Source organism: Periophthalmus magnuspinnatus, chromosome 22 (assembly GCF_009829125.3).
Source record: "Periophthalmus magnuspinnatus isolate fPerMag1 chromosome 22, fPerMag1.2.pri, whole genome shotgun sequence".
NCBI lineage: Eukaryota > Metazoa > Chordata > Actinopteri > Gobiiformes > Gobiidae > Periophthalmus > Periophthalmus magnuspinnatus.
This window is the reverse complement of record NC_047147.1, coordinates 5,392,812-5,408,326: the sequence shown is the minus strand read 5'-3', so window position 1 is coordinate 5,408,326 and position 15,515 is coordinate 5,392,812. Positions and strand designations below refer to the sequence as shown.

At 37.6% G+C, this 15,515-nt stretch overlaps 1 protein-coding gene across 2 annotated transcripts in view; it reads right to left on the bottom strand.

Annotated features, from left to right (window-relative positions):
- pld1a (phospholipase D1a) overlaps positions 1-15,515 on the bottom strand; it is a 59,104-nt gene that overhangs the window by 26,118 nt on the left and 17,471 nt on the right. For both annotated transcript variants that reach the window (XM_033988133.2, XM_033988132.2), the window contains exons 4-11: positions 13,250-13,392; positions 10,463-10,574; positions 10,242-10,307; positions 6,916-6,974; positions 6,692-6,784; positions 3,137-3,289; positions 1,732-1,881; positions 204-287 (exon numbers count right to left, since the gene is read on the bottom strand). In XM_033988133.2, the coding sequence (XP_033844024.1) occupies positions 204-287; positions 1,732-1,881; positions 3,137-3,289; positions 6,692-6,784; positions 6,916-6,974; positions 10,242-10,307; positions 10,463-10,574; positions 13,250-13,392 (860 nt within the window). The remainder of the gene's footprint in view (positions 1-203; positions 288-1,731; positions 1,882-3,136; positions 3,290-6,691; positions 6,785-6,915; positions 6,975-10,241; positions 10,308-10,462; positions 10,575-13,249; positions 13,393-15,515) is intronic.

Genomic DNA, 15,515 nt, shown 5'->3' with positions numbered 1-15,515 from the left:
TAGAATCATTATAAAAAATAAAGCTGATACTTCGCGGATTTCACCTATTGCGGGTTATTTTTAGAACGTGACCCCCGCGATAAACGAGGGACCACTGTATTAGCAAACTGCAGAATATTTTTACTTAAGAAAATACAACAGCAACAGCAAACAGAACCTGTACATCACCACGTTTCTTATTTTCATGCAGTGACTAAACTCACCACCAGTCTGTGATGAAGATCTCCTCGTTCGCTTCCTCCAAAGCATCTGCAACGTCCTCCATATAAGTTTTGCCATTGACATACCTGCAGGGAAGAGACAATAACGTCAGTGTGACCTGTACAATAGTATTACCCTGGAGTAAAAGTAACTAAAGCAATTGTTCAAAATGGGTCACACAGACTGGCTTTTCAGGTCGAGCACAAAGCCGTCAGCAAGAGACACATCCATTTGTTTTATGACTCTGAACACATTTTCTTCTCCTAAACGGTGCGCTGTTAAACTTTTCTGGTAGCAAGTCGATCATCTGCTTGTCTCCATGGAGATGTTATTGCTTTACCTGAAATGTCCCACTGTATGGTAGTCACTAGAAAAGTTAGCGGTACATAGTGCAAGTTTAAAGGGCCAATATTACGCCATTTTCCGATCTACGCTATGTTATAATGTTCTTTCCGCATCAAAAACAGACCTGGAGTTGCGTTTCATTTCATTCAAACGTGTTTAACACACAAATTCTACATATTTAGTCCTTCTTTCAAGTAGAAAACGCTCTATTCCACCTATGATGTCATCATGTGGTAATACAGGAAGTGCTCCACTGTGTTTTTAAACTCCACACACCTTCACTGGAATCATTTGGATAATTTCAGCCCTGGAATTGCCAATATTTACTAAACAAAAGGTAAATGATAGCTGTTAACTTGAAAATTACTACTTGATGACATCACAAGGTGGAACAGAGTGTTTTGAGCTTCAGAGACAGACCTAATAATACAGGATTATTTAAAAATGTGCAACTCCAGGTCTCTTTATGAGAAGGTAACGACATTGTAACATGGTTTTACGCTCATTAGAGTAAATTTCGCCAAATATAGAACCTTTAAAAACAACAATAATCATTCATATTATTTCCACAAAGTCTGCTACAATACTCGCCACACTGTCAACCAAGTATTTGTTTGGATTTTTCTTTTTACAAACATGACCGACCCGTCTTTCAGATATGAAGTAAATGACCAACTTAAATATTTATTCTAACCATTTATTATTACCATTAATTTAATTTATATTAAAAACAACAACATTTCACTTCATATAGATAACATTTCATTTTAAACTTTTTTTGTAATTTGGTTTTCAAGCTATAAGCCAGTCAAAAAGCAGCAGAAATATCTTTGGGATGTTAAAACTATTGCATTTTCTTCCCTTTTGTCCTTTTCTTTTTTATTTGAATCAAAGAGGCAGTCTAACCAGTCTAACATAAAACAGCACAGTGCAAAAATGGTTTCAACAATAAACCAGGATGTGCCAGATGAGGGGGAGAGGCGGCAAAACAAGTTCTGTATATTTGTAAAGACGCCAGAAAAACACTATGCCCACAATACATACTTCTATAGTAACCGACGCAATGCAAAATAAATATATTTTTCACATTATCACCACCTGTTTGATCCAGAGCCGTCTCGATCTGCAGTAAAACTCTGGCATTAGTGGATACACAATATTATATGTGGTATTTTATGCGTTTACCATTTGGCCGGGATATTTTCTTGTTCTTGTGCAAAGGAGCTGAATCGATGATCTCGGAGAAACGCTTTCCCGTGATTTCGGACAAAGTTTTCGATGCTTTGTCCCCACCAGCGAGCGTGTCTGAAGCTGATGCACTTGAACACCAAAGTCCTGAAACATAAATAAACACATAGAATAAAAATGATTATTCAGAATTTCCGTATTTTCTGGAGTATAAGTCGCACCAGCCAAGAAATGCATAATAATGTAGGAAAAAAAACATATTTCACAGATAAATCGCATCTGAGTATAAGTCACATGGTGAAAACTATTTTAAAAAATGACTTATGGTCCGGAAAATACGGTGTATATATATTTTAGAAACTATTTAACCAATACAAAATGAGACAACAGGTGTGAGTACTTTTGCCAGGTTTTTACAGTACCGATATTTGATACTTGTCTAACCTTAATGGTGAAGACTTTTAAATAAATAAATATGCATGAGAATTGTTTCACACAGGATCTAAAGGAAAAAACAGAACACCTGACGCAGATGAGTCAGTGCAAAATGATGCTGAAAGGATTTTTAATCAAAACAATGCTGCTCTAACACGTCTAAAATGGATGCACAGCCTTATTTTTGCATGTTTAGTAGTACTGATATTTGCACAACAGTATTAATACCCACATTTTGTCAGTATCGATATATCAATACAGTTGTCCCTCGCTATATCGCGGTTCACCTTTCGTGGTCTCGCCGATTTTTTTAGTGCAATTTTCCATGCTTTTTTTTTTTTTAAATGTATGAATGTGCGTTGTGTTGTGCGTCCTGATTGGCTGTTGGACTGTAGACCACTGTCCATCAGTCTCCTCGTGCCGTGTCTCCTGTACAGTACAGAATGTGTTCAGACAAATTTACACAAACGCAGTGTGACTCTGAAGTGCTGTATGTTTCAGCCGCTCTGACTGGGTTTAACAGTCAAAAACATAGAGAATAACAGTGAAAACTAAAGCTGATACTTTCGGATTTCATCTATCGTGGGTTATTTTTAGAACGTGACCCCCATGATGAACGACGGACCACTGCACTTCAATATCGATACTCCCATACCAAATGTGGAAGAATAGTTAGCGCCTCACGGCCAGAAGGTTGTGGCTAAGAGGCACTAACTACCCATTCACACACACATTCATACACCAAAGTATGCAGACACTGGGGGTAAGTTGTGTTCAGTGTCTTGCCCAAGGACACAACGACAGCGTTCATCTGTGGGAGCTGGAATCGCATCGCCAACCTGTGGGTCCGTGGATGTTAAGGTCAGAGGACAGACACAACCTGAATGTAAAAACTGCCCTCTGACCTTACAGGATTTGTGTGATTAGACTATTCTCTTGTTTTCTCTGCAGACAAATGCATTTTCACCTTGAGAGGCTGTCGATGCGGACGCCGTGTTTAGTCTCTGTGTCTTTGGAGTCCATTTTGATGCTGAACTCTTTGTCCAATAAAAGCACAAATGATATGGCTCCAGAGTCTGGCTTCATGTACAACAGAAAAGAGTCCTTCACCACCAGCCACCTGCAAAACACACACTGGGATTATTATTATAAACAGGAAAAATGCTTAAATGGAGGTTAAAGACGCACAGTATAACTTTTTTGATGGTCCCTCTGCCACTTGTTTGCCTCCTTAGAGATGTTATTGATTTGTCTTGATTTATTTATGCAGCATTTATTCAATTATTAATTAATAAAAATAAAATCCTTGAAAAATATGCATTCTTTCTTACTGGGAGTGGCATGGCCTCTCCATAGAGCTAACCTGTGACTTGGCCTAGTGGTAGCACCTGATTATGTCCATGGAGATGGCGTGGAGCATATCGTCGAGCTAAAGCGATAACTTACTCTTGGGGAAAGTTCGCTGGTGGATTTCTACCAGAAAAATGACATATTAATCAACAGTTACTAAACAAAAATAAATCTACGTATTGACCTTATTCAGCCCCGCCCATTTTTGCCATAAATTCTCCTAAACTTTCTTTGTGATGGCATTTCCAGTTAAACGGAAATCCCATTAATTTCAATCTAGAATTTGGGAAAAGTTTTGCCACTATAATCTGATATAAAGTAGGTTTAGTTGTGTAAAATGTTCAATGTTGATGTGACCAACAAGTCAACACTGCACCGATTCTCTTTTGTAGAACCTATAGAACTTATTTGTCTGACGCAAAATGACGATAGCGGCGTCCATGGCAACTTTCAGAATAAGGCAAATACCACTGTTCATCTTTTTTTTTTTAAATGTACATAACAGACTTACTCAAGTCTCTGCCTCAAGTGGAGGAGTTCAAGTATCTCGGGGTCTTGTTCACGAGTGAGGGAAGGATGGAGCGTGATATTGACAGTTGGATCAGCGTCTGCAGTGATGCGGTCGCTGTATTGGTCTGTCGTGGTGAAAAAGGAGCTGAGTCGAAAGGGAAAGCTCTGGATTTTCTGTTCAATCTACGTTCCTGCCCTCACCTACGGTCATGAGCTCTGGGTAATGACCGAAAGGACGAGATCGCGGATACAAGCGGCCGAAATTAGTCTCCTTCGTAGGGTGGACGGGCGCATCCTTAAGAGACAGGGTGAGGAGCTCAGTCACACGGGAGGAGCTCGGAGTAGAGGGGAGCTGAGGGGGCTCGGGCATCTGTTCAGTTTGCTCCCTGGACGACTCCTTGGGGAGGTGTTCCAGGATGTCCCAGCGGAGAGAAGCCCCAGGGAAGACCGAGGACAGACTGGAGGGACTATGTCTCTCGGTTGGCTCGGGAACGTGTTGGGGTCCCACCGGAGGAGCTGGGGGATGTGTCTGGGGTGGGGGAAGTCTGGGAGTCCCTGTTTAGACTGCTGCCCCCGCGACCCAGTTCCGGATAAGGGGAAGAAAATGGACGGATGGATAACTGACTAATTCATGTGCTGTGAATCCAAACACAACTTCAGTCTTCTCCAAATAAACATTTTAGCGAGAAACGACAGATTTATCGTAGCATACATCACCTACAGTGTTTTTATAGCACTGTTTAACCACATTTTGTCCTTTTACGACTTTCAAATGTTTGCTCAGATGAACCATGCTGTATTGTTTTGAAGGGAAGCGTGTAGGACGAGTCCAATCACAGGGAGGTAGGTGGATGGCACAGTGAACAGTGTGGGACTCTGCATGTTGTCTTCGGATAAACAACAAAACAACGGCTCACATAAGAACTTGGCTGGGAGAACTAGGACACATACAACAGCATAATTCAAGCGTGTGTGTGAAACCAGCATTTCAATCACTAAGTTAAAGGGATAAAAGCAACGGATTGTCCATATGTGACTGTTACATATGTTAAATGTTTGATAAAAAATGGATTTCTTACGGTCCCGCTGTTCTGTGCCTATTTCCAAGCTGTTAAATAAATAATATAATACAAGACCGTGACAGCTGCCAGAAATAAATACTAAAATATGCATGACTAAACGTTGAAATGTGGTTTATACTTATAGAACCTTTAAGTCATGTTATAATGTTGTTACCTCATCAAAAACAGACCTGGAGTTGTGTTTTGCTTCATTCACACACGTTAATCCTGGTTTATGTCTGTCTACATCTCCAAAAATGCTCTGTTCCACCTTGTGATGTCATGAAGTGGTAGTTTTCAAGTTAACAGCTGCTACCTTTTACCTTTAGTTCATTAGAGACTGGCAGTTCCCAGGCTGAAATTATCCAAATTATGCCAGTGTAGTTGTACTGCAGTGGAGCACTTCCTGTATCACCACATGACATCACAAGGTGGAACAGAGTGTTTTCATTTTAAGAGAAGAATATGCAGGGTGTGAATGAAACAAAAGGCAACTCCAGGTTTGTTTTTGATAAGGAAACAATCAGAAAATAGCACAATACAGACCCTTTATTCATTAGAGCATCTTTATTTTATGTTTATAGTTAAAGCTAATTCATTTGACTCAGTCCCGCAAAAAATACTCATAATTTTTGATGAATTTCCTGTGTTTTGGAACGATGCCAAGAAACATTAACGATTCCTAAACCATAAAAGTCACCGCACAGTACAGCTAGGAATTCTCAACAGGTTTTATGGATGTAACTGTAGCTGCAGGTTAGTTAAAAGATAATCCGTAATAGAAGTGCAAGTAGCAGAGCGGTGGCAGCAAGAGTAAAGTATTAACTAAACAATATTAAAGACCTCCCTGCCACCCTCGTTTTTTGCAAAATGTGTCTTGCTCCGGTACAGATAGACTGTTTGAAGTCAAAATATGTCCGCTGTGTGCGTTCTGCATCTATTGTTCAATAATCAGGAAGTGCACATTAGTTTTACTGTGGTCAAAACTCCAAAAAGCACTTATTAACTCATTGTGGTGAATAAATCGGATGCTCTGAGTGCATAAGGTAAGTGAGGAATAACTTTGAACCAATGCAAACTGTTTAAAGTGATGTTTTTAGACAGGAAAAAATGAGGTATGGCTCATTAACCCTTTAAGGACTGAGCACGTTATAAACCAGTACAGCTCGATTAGACTTTTGTTCTTTTTTTAGCCATAAAAATCATGTTAAAGAACGTATCAGCATGTACTTTTTGCCTTTTTTTCACACAACTAACTCTATTTTACACCTCTATCCATCCTCATCTTTCCTTTGAAGCATCAAATAACTGCGCTCTGATTGGTCGTCTTCGAGGGATGACGTAAGCACTTTACCGTAATGACAATAACATATTTAAAGAGCCTCATGCCTCTGCTTTGAGACGCTGCTTGAATTTACATGATGCACAATCGGTCGTGGCGTTACGGTAATGGAAAGTCCACAACCGCGAGTCTAACGGCGACGAGAGCATCCGACGCTATAGGGTTTTAAGTAGCAACAGCACCGTGCAACTCTGAATATATCTAATATATCTCCACACTCTTCGCCGTTTTCTTTCTACACTTTCTAAAATCTACTCACCGTTTGGACCAGCGGTAGCAGGCCTGTGTGTGACCGCAGCAGTTCATGCCCGGTATGCGGTGTCCTCCTGACCGCTTGTAAATCATCCCCTCCCTGGAGACACGCAGGGAAAAAAAATTCAAATATTTATCCAAAAAAAATAAAAAGGAAAGATTCTTAAGAGAGTACGATGTTCTCACAGCTGGTTTAAGAATTCAAAACAAAAATATTGCCAAAATACGTACAGTCCTTTAGGTCCCAAGTCGTGAATGAAAGACAGCTGGCTCACGTCTATAAACTCCATCTGAGAATTAGACAAGAGTGCACACGTAGTATTCACAAACGAGATGTAGCTCAGTGGATTTGAGAAAACATTTATCAGCTCATAAACTAAATCTAACTATTAATCCATGTGCAATTTAATACGTGGCTTTGGCAACTCGATGATATTTCAAGGGAGAGGTGTTGTTGTCTAGTGGGGCTAACGGTGCTTAATAAATGTTTTCTGAATATTTAACTCAAATAAATCAATTTTGGTTTTTATGAGCAGAATTTATTTTGCTTGATTTAACACTCAATTTTAAGTGCGATTAATCTAGTTTTAAGTGTTCTTTAGAAAGTAAAAAGGCACGTGTAGATCCTCAAGTGTCTGTTTACATAAATCCACGCAGCGAGGATCAGGCTGAAGCTGCTGCAGGAAACACGACTCTGCTTCCTGTGTCATTTATCACAAGTCTTTTGTGCATAAACAGAATAGAATAGAATAGAATGCATTTATTGTCACTATACACATGTACAACACCATACACATGCACAGCGAGAATAAAAACAACCCTCCAATACAGACAGACATGGGACACTACAACACAATATAACTAAGACAGCTAGTGCCAGACATTAAGACATTTAAAACATTTAAAACGCCCCAGACTACAACTCTCAGCAAAATTTACAGGTAGATACTGCAGAGTCACATACTGCACTGAACAAATATTGCACTATATTAGCTATTGCACTGATAAATATTATTGCACTGTGTTAAATATTGCACTGTATTAAATATTGCACTGTATTAAATATTGCACTCAATCAAACTTATTGCACTATGTTAAATATTGCACAAGTTGGAGGTCAGTGCATACGTGAATTCAAAAGGGTTATGGCACTTGGGAAAAAACTTTTTTTTGAGTCTGGTGGTCCTTGCTTTAATGGCCCTGTAGCGCCTTCCTGAGGGCAGCAGGTGAAACAAATCGAAGCCAGGGTGGGAACAGTCCTTAATAATGTTTTTGGCCCAAACAGTATTAATCTGAACTACTGCACCACATTTCACACATAATAACACTGTTTTGACTTGTATCTGAAGTAGAAGTGCAGTACTCTGATCTTTTGGACGCTTTAGAGTCGTTTTACTGTAGACAGGAAACATCCGACGCTTTTAGCTTGTGGTGTACGGTTTCTTCGCTGCCATATCCCACTACAGTCTTTGCACTTTTCTCCTTTAATGTTAATCTTATAATGATTATTTGTGATTATTTATGTTTCGATGTGTTGTATTGTGACTTTAATGTCTTTTTTATTCTGCAAAGCACTTTGAATTACCTTGTGCTGTACAAATAAACTTGCCTTGCCTCAGGGATTGTAAGAATTAAAGTCTCATACGATTCTCCTCATGTCTTTGGTCTGAGTTTTTTGTCTCATGCTTAAAAATCAATTGAAAAATCCTGTAGTGTGGTGTGCGGCGAGGTTAAAACTGCAAAACAGCAACTATCACAACAGCAAAATTCTTAAAACTGTGATACTGGTTAAGATTTACTCTGTTTTTTCTTGTTTTTTAAAAAATAAAAATGTCAGGTTTTTGCAATTTTCGTAATTTGTAAATTCAGGCTTGCACATTTCTGATATTCACTCTACAATATTCTTGCTGTATATAATAAAGTATATACTGTAGTAAACATGATATTTTTCACCTTATACTGTGCAGCAGACTTTAAATAATGAAAATCTCGATAAAACAGTTGCTAGCTTTCACATTTAGATCCAAAACTCCTTATAAGTTCACTCTAAACAGCACGACTGCGTCTGCTTTTCCTCGTTAGTTTAACAAGATGTACAAATATTTTTAATGTTTCAACATTAAACAGAGACGCCGCTGAGTAAACACTGATTTAACCATGTCTCTCCCACAACAGAGGAATGTGTTGTGTGTTGTGTTTGCAGATAAATAAATGGATTAATACAAAACACACAAAAGGGCAACAAAAGGCATTATTTAAAAAAGCTTATTAAAATCGTTAAGACTTTTAGAGAGAAATGTAGTAGAGCCGCTCAGTTATGGAAAAATATTCACAATCATTTGGGTTATTTGAACTCATGATTAGTTCAAACTATTATTTATGCATTAAAGGTTAAACCACAGTGGAAAAACATCACTCTGAACAGAATTAGATTAAGAGTTTAGTGCTTGACTCACTGATTCTGCAGAAATCTGATGTTTTTCAGTCCCCTGTGATATTTCTTTTCCCTTTCTGTTTTCCCCCAAAGACGCCTTATTTGTTTGAATATGAAGAGACCATGTGTGTCCTTCATTGGCTAATCCACCTACACTTGGCCCATCTACACTTTGGCAGATTTATCAGTGACCAGACTCACATGTATTTATTGCAGCAATAATTGTAATTCAGATTGAAAGTTGATTAAATGCACAGACCTAAAATACAGTATCAACATATACAGTGGTCCCTCGTTATATCGCGGTTCATCCTTCGCGGTTTCGCGGATTTTTCCAGTGCCATTCTACTCACTTTTTATACTCAATCGATCTCCTCTGTGCCGTGTCTCCACATGTGTAGGAGACAAGTTGAATTCATATATAATAATGCTGCAAATTTACAGTGTGTTGATATTTTGTTATAAATGCTGTTTTATGTTTTAATATTTGATTTGATTTATAAACATAAGCTACATTTATTTTATTGCATTTATGTTGATATTAAAATATCTTAGAACTGTTATTATTTAAGTTTTACAGAAATATGTTACTGTCACTTTAAGAGTGACAGCACGTACGAGGAAAAGAGCACACGCCTGGGAAACCTGCTGAGTCGAGGCAGCACATAAAGACGGAGACAAATGGTTTTCTTACCGTAGTATTGTTTATTTTTGAGAATGACTTGGTTTGATCACTTCTGTAAAAAAGGATTTTGTAAAGCTGTGAATTAAAATTTTGTAACTCTCTTATGACATCGGAGTCAAGCGGAAGTTATTTTCTCTTCAATAGAAATACATGGGTAACACAAGGACGAAGACGCGAGGTCAGAGGAACTGTGAATTACACGAGAGTCACTATTAAACAATTAAACAAGAGAGAAATGTCAGAAAATGTTAATTCCTTTGTGAGAAAAGTGTATAAAGTGTGTGGTGAGGGGTTTACAGCCGGAAAACACATAGAATAAGCTGACAACTTTGTGGATTTCGCCTATTGCGGGTCATTTTTAGAACGTAACCCCCGCAATAAATGAGGGATCACTGTATTTCTAAAGGGACAGCTCAAAAGTTTAGTAGGATTACTCACAGTATGATGGTATTTGCGGTACATTGCCATCTTCAGCAGCTTGTTCAAATAGTCCTCTAATTGCCTCTGCAGAAACAATACACCTCCTCGTAAACCTTCATTATATAAGTTCAGACATGGTCATACTGAATGTGTCTTTTGAGAACAGTTTTCAGCACAAGATGGCAATGGTATGTTACAGTTACAGGGTCAAGGGAAATAATCATTTGTGTGAAATTTACCCTTCTGCTGGAGACTTGCTCGTCCCGCACGAGCTCGTCTCCTCCTCCTTTGGGCAGGACGGGCATCTCCCTCACCTCGCTCTTCCTCATCGTCCTCCTCCTCACTGTGTGGCTGCAAAAACAAAGCCACGAGTTCAATTAAAAGATAAACAGGAAGCGCTTTATTAAAGTGGAGCTGGCAAAAAATGTATAAACAATGTACGGTGAAGCGAAATGTTATCGAAAAAAATGATTGGAAGCAGTGAACACATCAACAGTTTTTAATTAAATGTTTTGGGAGCGTGAAGTAACAAGTGAAATAACATAAACAAACTTATATTTGCTGGACTGGACTGTTGCGGTGAAGAAGGAGCGGAGTCGAAAGGCAAAGCTCTCGATTGGTCAGTCGACATTCCGAACCTGATCTATGGTCATGAACTTTGGGTAATGACCGAAAGGACAAGATCGTAGATACAAGCGTTTAAATGAGTTTCCTCCGCAGCTAGAGGAAGCGTCTGGGGTGTGGGAAGTCTGGGAGTCCCAGACCACTGACCCTGTGACCCAACCCCGGATAAGCCAAAGAAAATGGATGGATGTAAATGTAAAGTACACACAGAAGGATCGAAAGTGCACAGTTTAAATGGGAGAGTTGTATTTTGATTCATGCTATAATTTCTGTACTATAAGTCACACTTTTTTTCATAGTTTGTCCGAAGTGCGACTTATACTCAGATGCGACTTATATGTGAAATTATTCAAATATATAATTTCACATCTTCGTTATTGTCACACTGAGAGCTGCACGAGGGAACTCTAGACTTGTACCAGTGTCTACTCCTCCTGTACCATAGAATATTTAAATTTTCAACATTACGGTAATTTAAAAGACATCTGAGAAACACTGAATAAAAACGCCCCTAAAAGAAAATCATATTCTGCTGAGTCTTGGAGTGAGATCCAGAGTAAACTTGTTGCTTGTTTTTCTGCTTTATTTATCTGATTAACTGTTAATATCTTAAGTTAACAAACCAGACACGTGTTCAGTTCTGTCTGTGCTTCATGTCGCTGAATAAATATAAATGTGTTACGTTAGCGTGATGTACTGATATTCAGCCTGTTGTTCCACATTTTATTATTATTATTATTATTATAACTTGACTTTAAAGATAAAATGTTCTTGGTCTCGGATTTTGTAAAATAAATTTCTCCAAAAAATGCGACTTATATGTGTTTTTTCTTCATTATTATGCTTTTTTGGCTGGTGCGACTTATACTCCAGAAAATACTGTACATTATTTTAAAGACTCCAGAGCGACGTATAATCCAGAAAATACGGTAATTATAATTTTGTCACAACTGAGCAGCTCTAATGTGATTCCTGAAGGATCAAACATAAATCTCCCTAAAAAATGCGACTTATATATGTTTTTTCTTCATTATTATGCATTTTTTGGCTGGTGCGATTTATACTCCAGAGCAACGTATAATCCAGAAAATATGGTAATCCTGTAGTGTCCTATGTCCAAGGCCTGAGTGCCCACAAAATGTCAGTTTTCACGTAACCCCTATCTCCGCCCACATCGCTGCATTTACTTGGCATAATTAAAAAAAAAAAAAGATCAGACTCCAGGTCAAATACAGATGGTTTAAAAATGTCATATAGCAATTTTGGGGAACAGATGGACTGATTTCTGTTATTAAACTGTATAAAAACAATGTTGTGATTTACAGTGAGCACATTTATCTGTATGTTAAAAGTATTGTGTAATAATGTAACATGCACAGATAACTTTTTTTTTTTATTACTAGAGCTTATGAAAAGTATGTTCCATCACAGATAAAGTATAGAAAAAAAACTCGGTCAAGTAAAGTTGCAATGGTCAAATTACAGATTAGACTTCCATGGAAACATTATGACTATGATGATTAAACACAGACATTTTAAGGGAGAGACTCCAACCCTTAAATTGTGAAATATCATGTCTTTATTTATTCTCTGACACAGATGTTTATGACTGAATCAGATGATTACTTTACAAGCCCGGCTGATAACACAATGACAGAGGTGAGGATTATATCAAAATAACATGATATAACAAGATAATAACATGATTGCATTTTTTTGTTTGTTTTAAAGATACATAAAATTCTGTCTTTACAAAACAAAATAGTTGTGCGTGTTTTTACGATACTAAAAATCCAAAGTCAATTTGATACTAAGAAAAAGACTCGACACCATAAAGACAGAACAAGATCATTTTCAACACACAATTATATTTTTATACGACTATGATGTTTTGTAATAGTTTTAATAAAGCTCCAAACCATTTTAAAATTATACTGATAAGGTCATGTTTTGCCTAGTTATGTGTTGCTGTTTTTGTTTTTGTTTTGATTTGTTGTTCAAATGAGTATCTACTTTTCATTTTCTGGAGTATAAGTCGCACCAGGCAAAAAATGCATTATAATGAAGAAAAAAACATATATTGAAGAAAATGAAGAGAAATTAAGAAAAACAACATATAAAATGAGTATCTACTTTTTATTTTCTGGAGTATAAGTTCCACTAGAGTATAAGTCGCATCAGCCAAAAAATGCACAATAATGAAGAAATAAAACATATTTCACATATAAATCACATCTGAATATAAGTTGAACCCTCCAATCTATGATAAAAAGTGCCACTTATAGCCCAGAAAATACAGTATGAGTTTTAATATTCCTTGGTACATGGGCATTCTTCTTTCCCAGCCTTAGAGTACTGCTCACAGTACACATCCTGGGGCTGTATTTGTGTGACGTTAGTACCTTCTCGAGGGCAGAGGGATCCGCATAAACGTCTTATACGTCCTCAGCTCTCGGTGCAGCTCCATAAAGTGTTTCTCTTTCCTCTTCACCATCCAAGTGAACTCGCCGTGCTTCATCTCGATTTTAAACACGGCGGGTAACGACTGAAACATAAAACATAAAACATGAAAGAGTCAGCTGGACGTTAAGAAAGCAACTGAAACTGTGAGTGTGTGGTGAAAACAAAGCATTCTGGGATGGATTTGCAGAAATAACACTTCTATGGGGTATAACTGCTAACACATACAATATTTAGATCACAATATTACCTTTTATTGTTTTAAAAATGCTATATTTCGCTGAAAAAACACATTACAATCTCTGAGAATTTCACTAATGAAACTATCGCACATCACATCAGGTCTGAGAAGTTGTAGTGTACTGTTTTGTGTCCTGTTTTTGTATATTTATGGTAAATTTCTATGTGGGAGCATGGGTGACATAGGCCGTTGATAGGATTGTACAGCTAACCATAAGGAAGGTTTGAATAGTGCCCAGGAGAGATCGCTAAATTACTCAAACATGCATGGATGACACATAATGGATGAGGGAACAATGTTATAACATGATAAAAAGCTCAAAAAAAGTCAGGTTTTTTATACCATCTGGCAGGCTTTTATTGATTATTTTAATATTAGATAAATATTGAGACAGTCCTCCAACATATATAAATGTATAAATATAAATGTGTATATAGATTTGTATGTGTATGTATATATATGTATGTAAATGTGTACGTGCAGGTATTCAGTTCTGTTATTTCTTTTTTTTTTTTTTACATCTATATTTATTTATTTATTATTATTTATTTATTTCTATTTATTTTTATTTTTTTGTGTTTTATATTTCAAAAACATTTTAAAAAAGAGTTGAAAAACATAATTTAAAAAAAGTCAATTTTGCATAATGCCCCACTTTAACAATACGAGTTAGCGTCATCACTCACAAACTTCCTCTGATTTATTATTGTGCATAAAAAGGACCTATTGTACTTGTACCTGCTCTAACACAGGTGTCATAACTGTAATCTATGACACCTGTGGATCATTATGTTATAATTTGCACATTTTAAATCGCAATATTCATCTGAAACGCCTTAATAAAAAAACAAGTTTGCTGACTTCTGCATTAGAAACCTGCGGTGTCCAGTGGGAGCCAATATCACCAGGGCGACTGAGCAGCTGCTTAGGGCCCCAAGGCCAGCAGCAGACGGCCCCCCAAGAGCTCATGCACTTATATTGAAAATAATATATCAAGTTTTATTGGACACAGGGCTTGTGTGTTTACAGCAGCCTAAATATCCCTCTAAAATAATTACATTTGTTTTATATCTATAGTAGTAAAATATCTGCTGCTGCTACGTTTGTTTTTGAGTCGTGCAGAGGTGAGGGCAGCTCTGTGTTTACACCGGAGCAAGGACCCGACATAATGTAAATTTAAGCCACTGTCGCCAATGGAACACATTAAAATCCACTAGAAACTTGTCTAGAAATCTTGACCCCCCTTATCTGTTTGTGTTCTGTTCTTGTGACTGTGGTAGTTGTGACATTCTGGATGTTTTCAGTCTGATGTTGTTCAGATAAACACAAATACAACTGGTCAAAGTGATGAGAGCAGAGTCAGAATGTGTTAAATGTGAATCACCAACAGCTGAACCAGGAGGGGGCCCCAGAGACAAACCCAGCTTAAGGCCCCCTGAAAGCTGGGACCGGCCCTGGACGTCACCATAAACATCATCACAACAAAGAGTCAGCACCTCGTATGGATATCTGCACATCACTAGTGAGTAGCAGGGTTTTTTTCTTCATTTGTACCAAAATAACTGGGCAACACTGCCGAATCCTGCACATATCACCAATTAAGAAAATAAAATTGGAGAGCGAAGCAAGTACTTAATCATGCACAAATCACTCCAAATACAACTTCAGGTGAGTAAATGTTGAGAAGAAGCAACTAAAACATGGCTTAAAAGCTCTAAAAAGTACATTTACATGCTCCTTTTTTTGTAGCTGTACTTCCAGAACCAGAAAACCTACACTTTTCAGTTGTTAGCACATAACCTGGAGTGAAAAACAGAGACTGCACCTTCTGGTTTGTCATTTAATACCAAAAACATAAGGCTCATGTTGGTCTTACTAAATGATTTAAGAGAAAATAAAGGAAACTGATCTCCTTACTGCCCCAGCTGTACAATCATAATCCAATACTCCTTTTAAAACAAGGATCT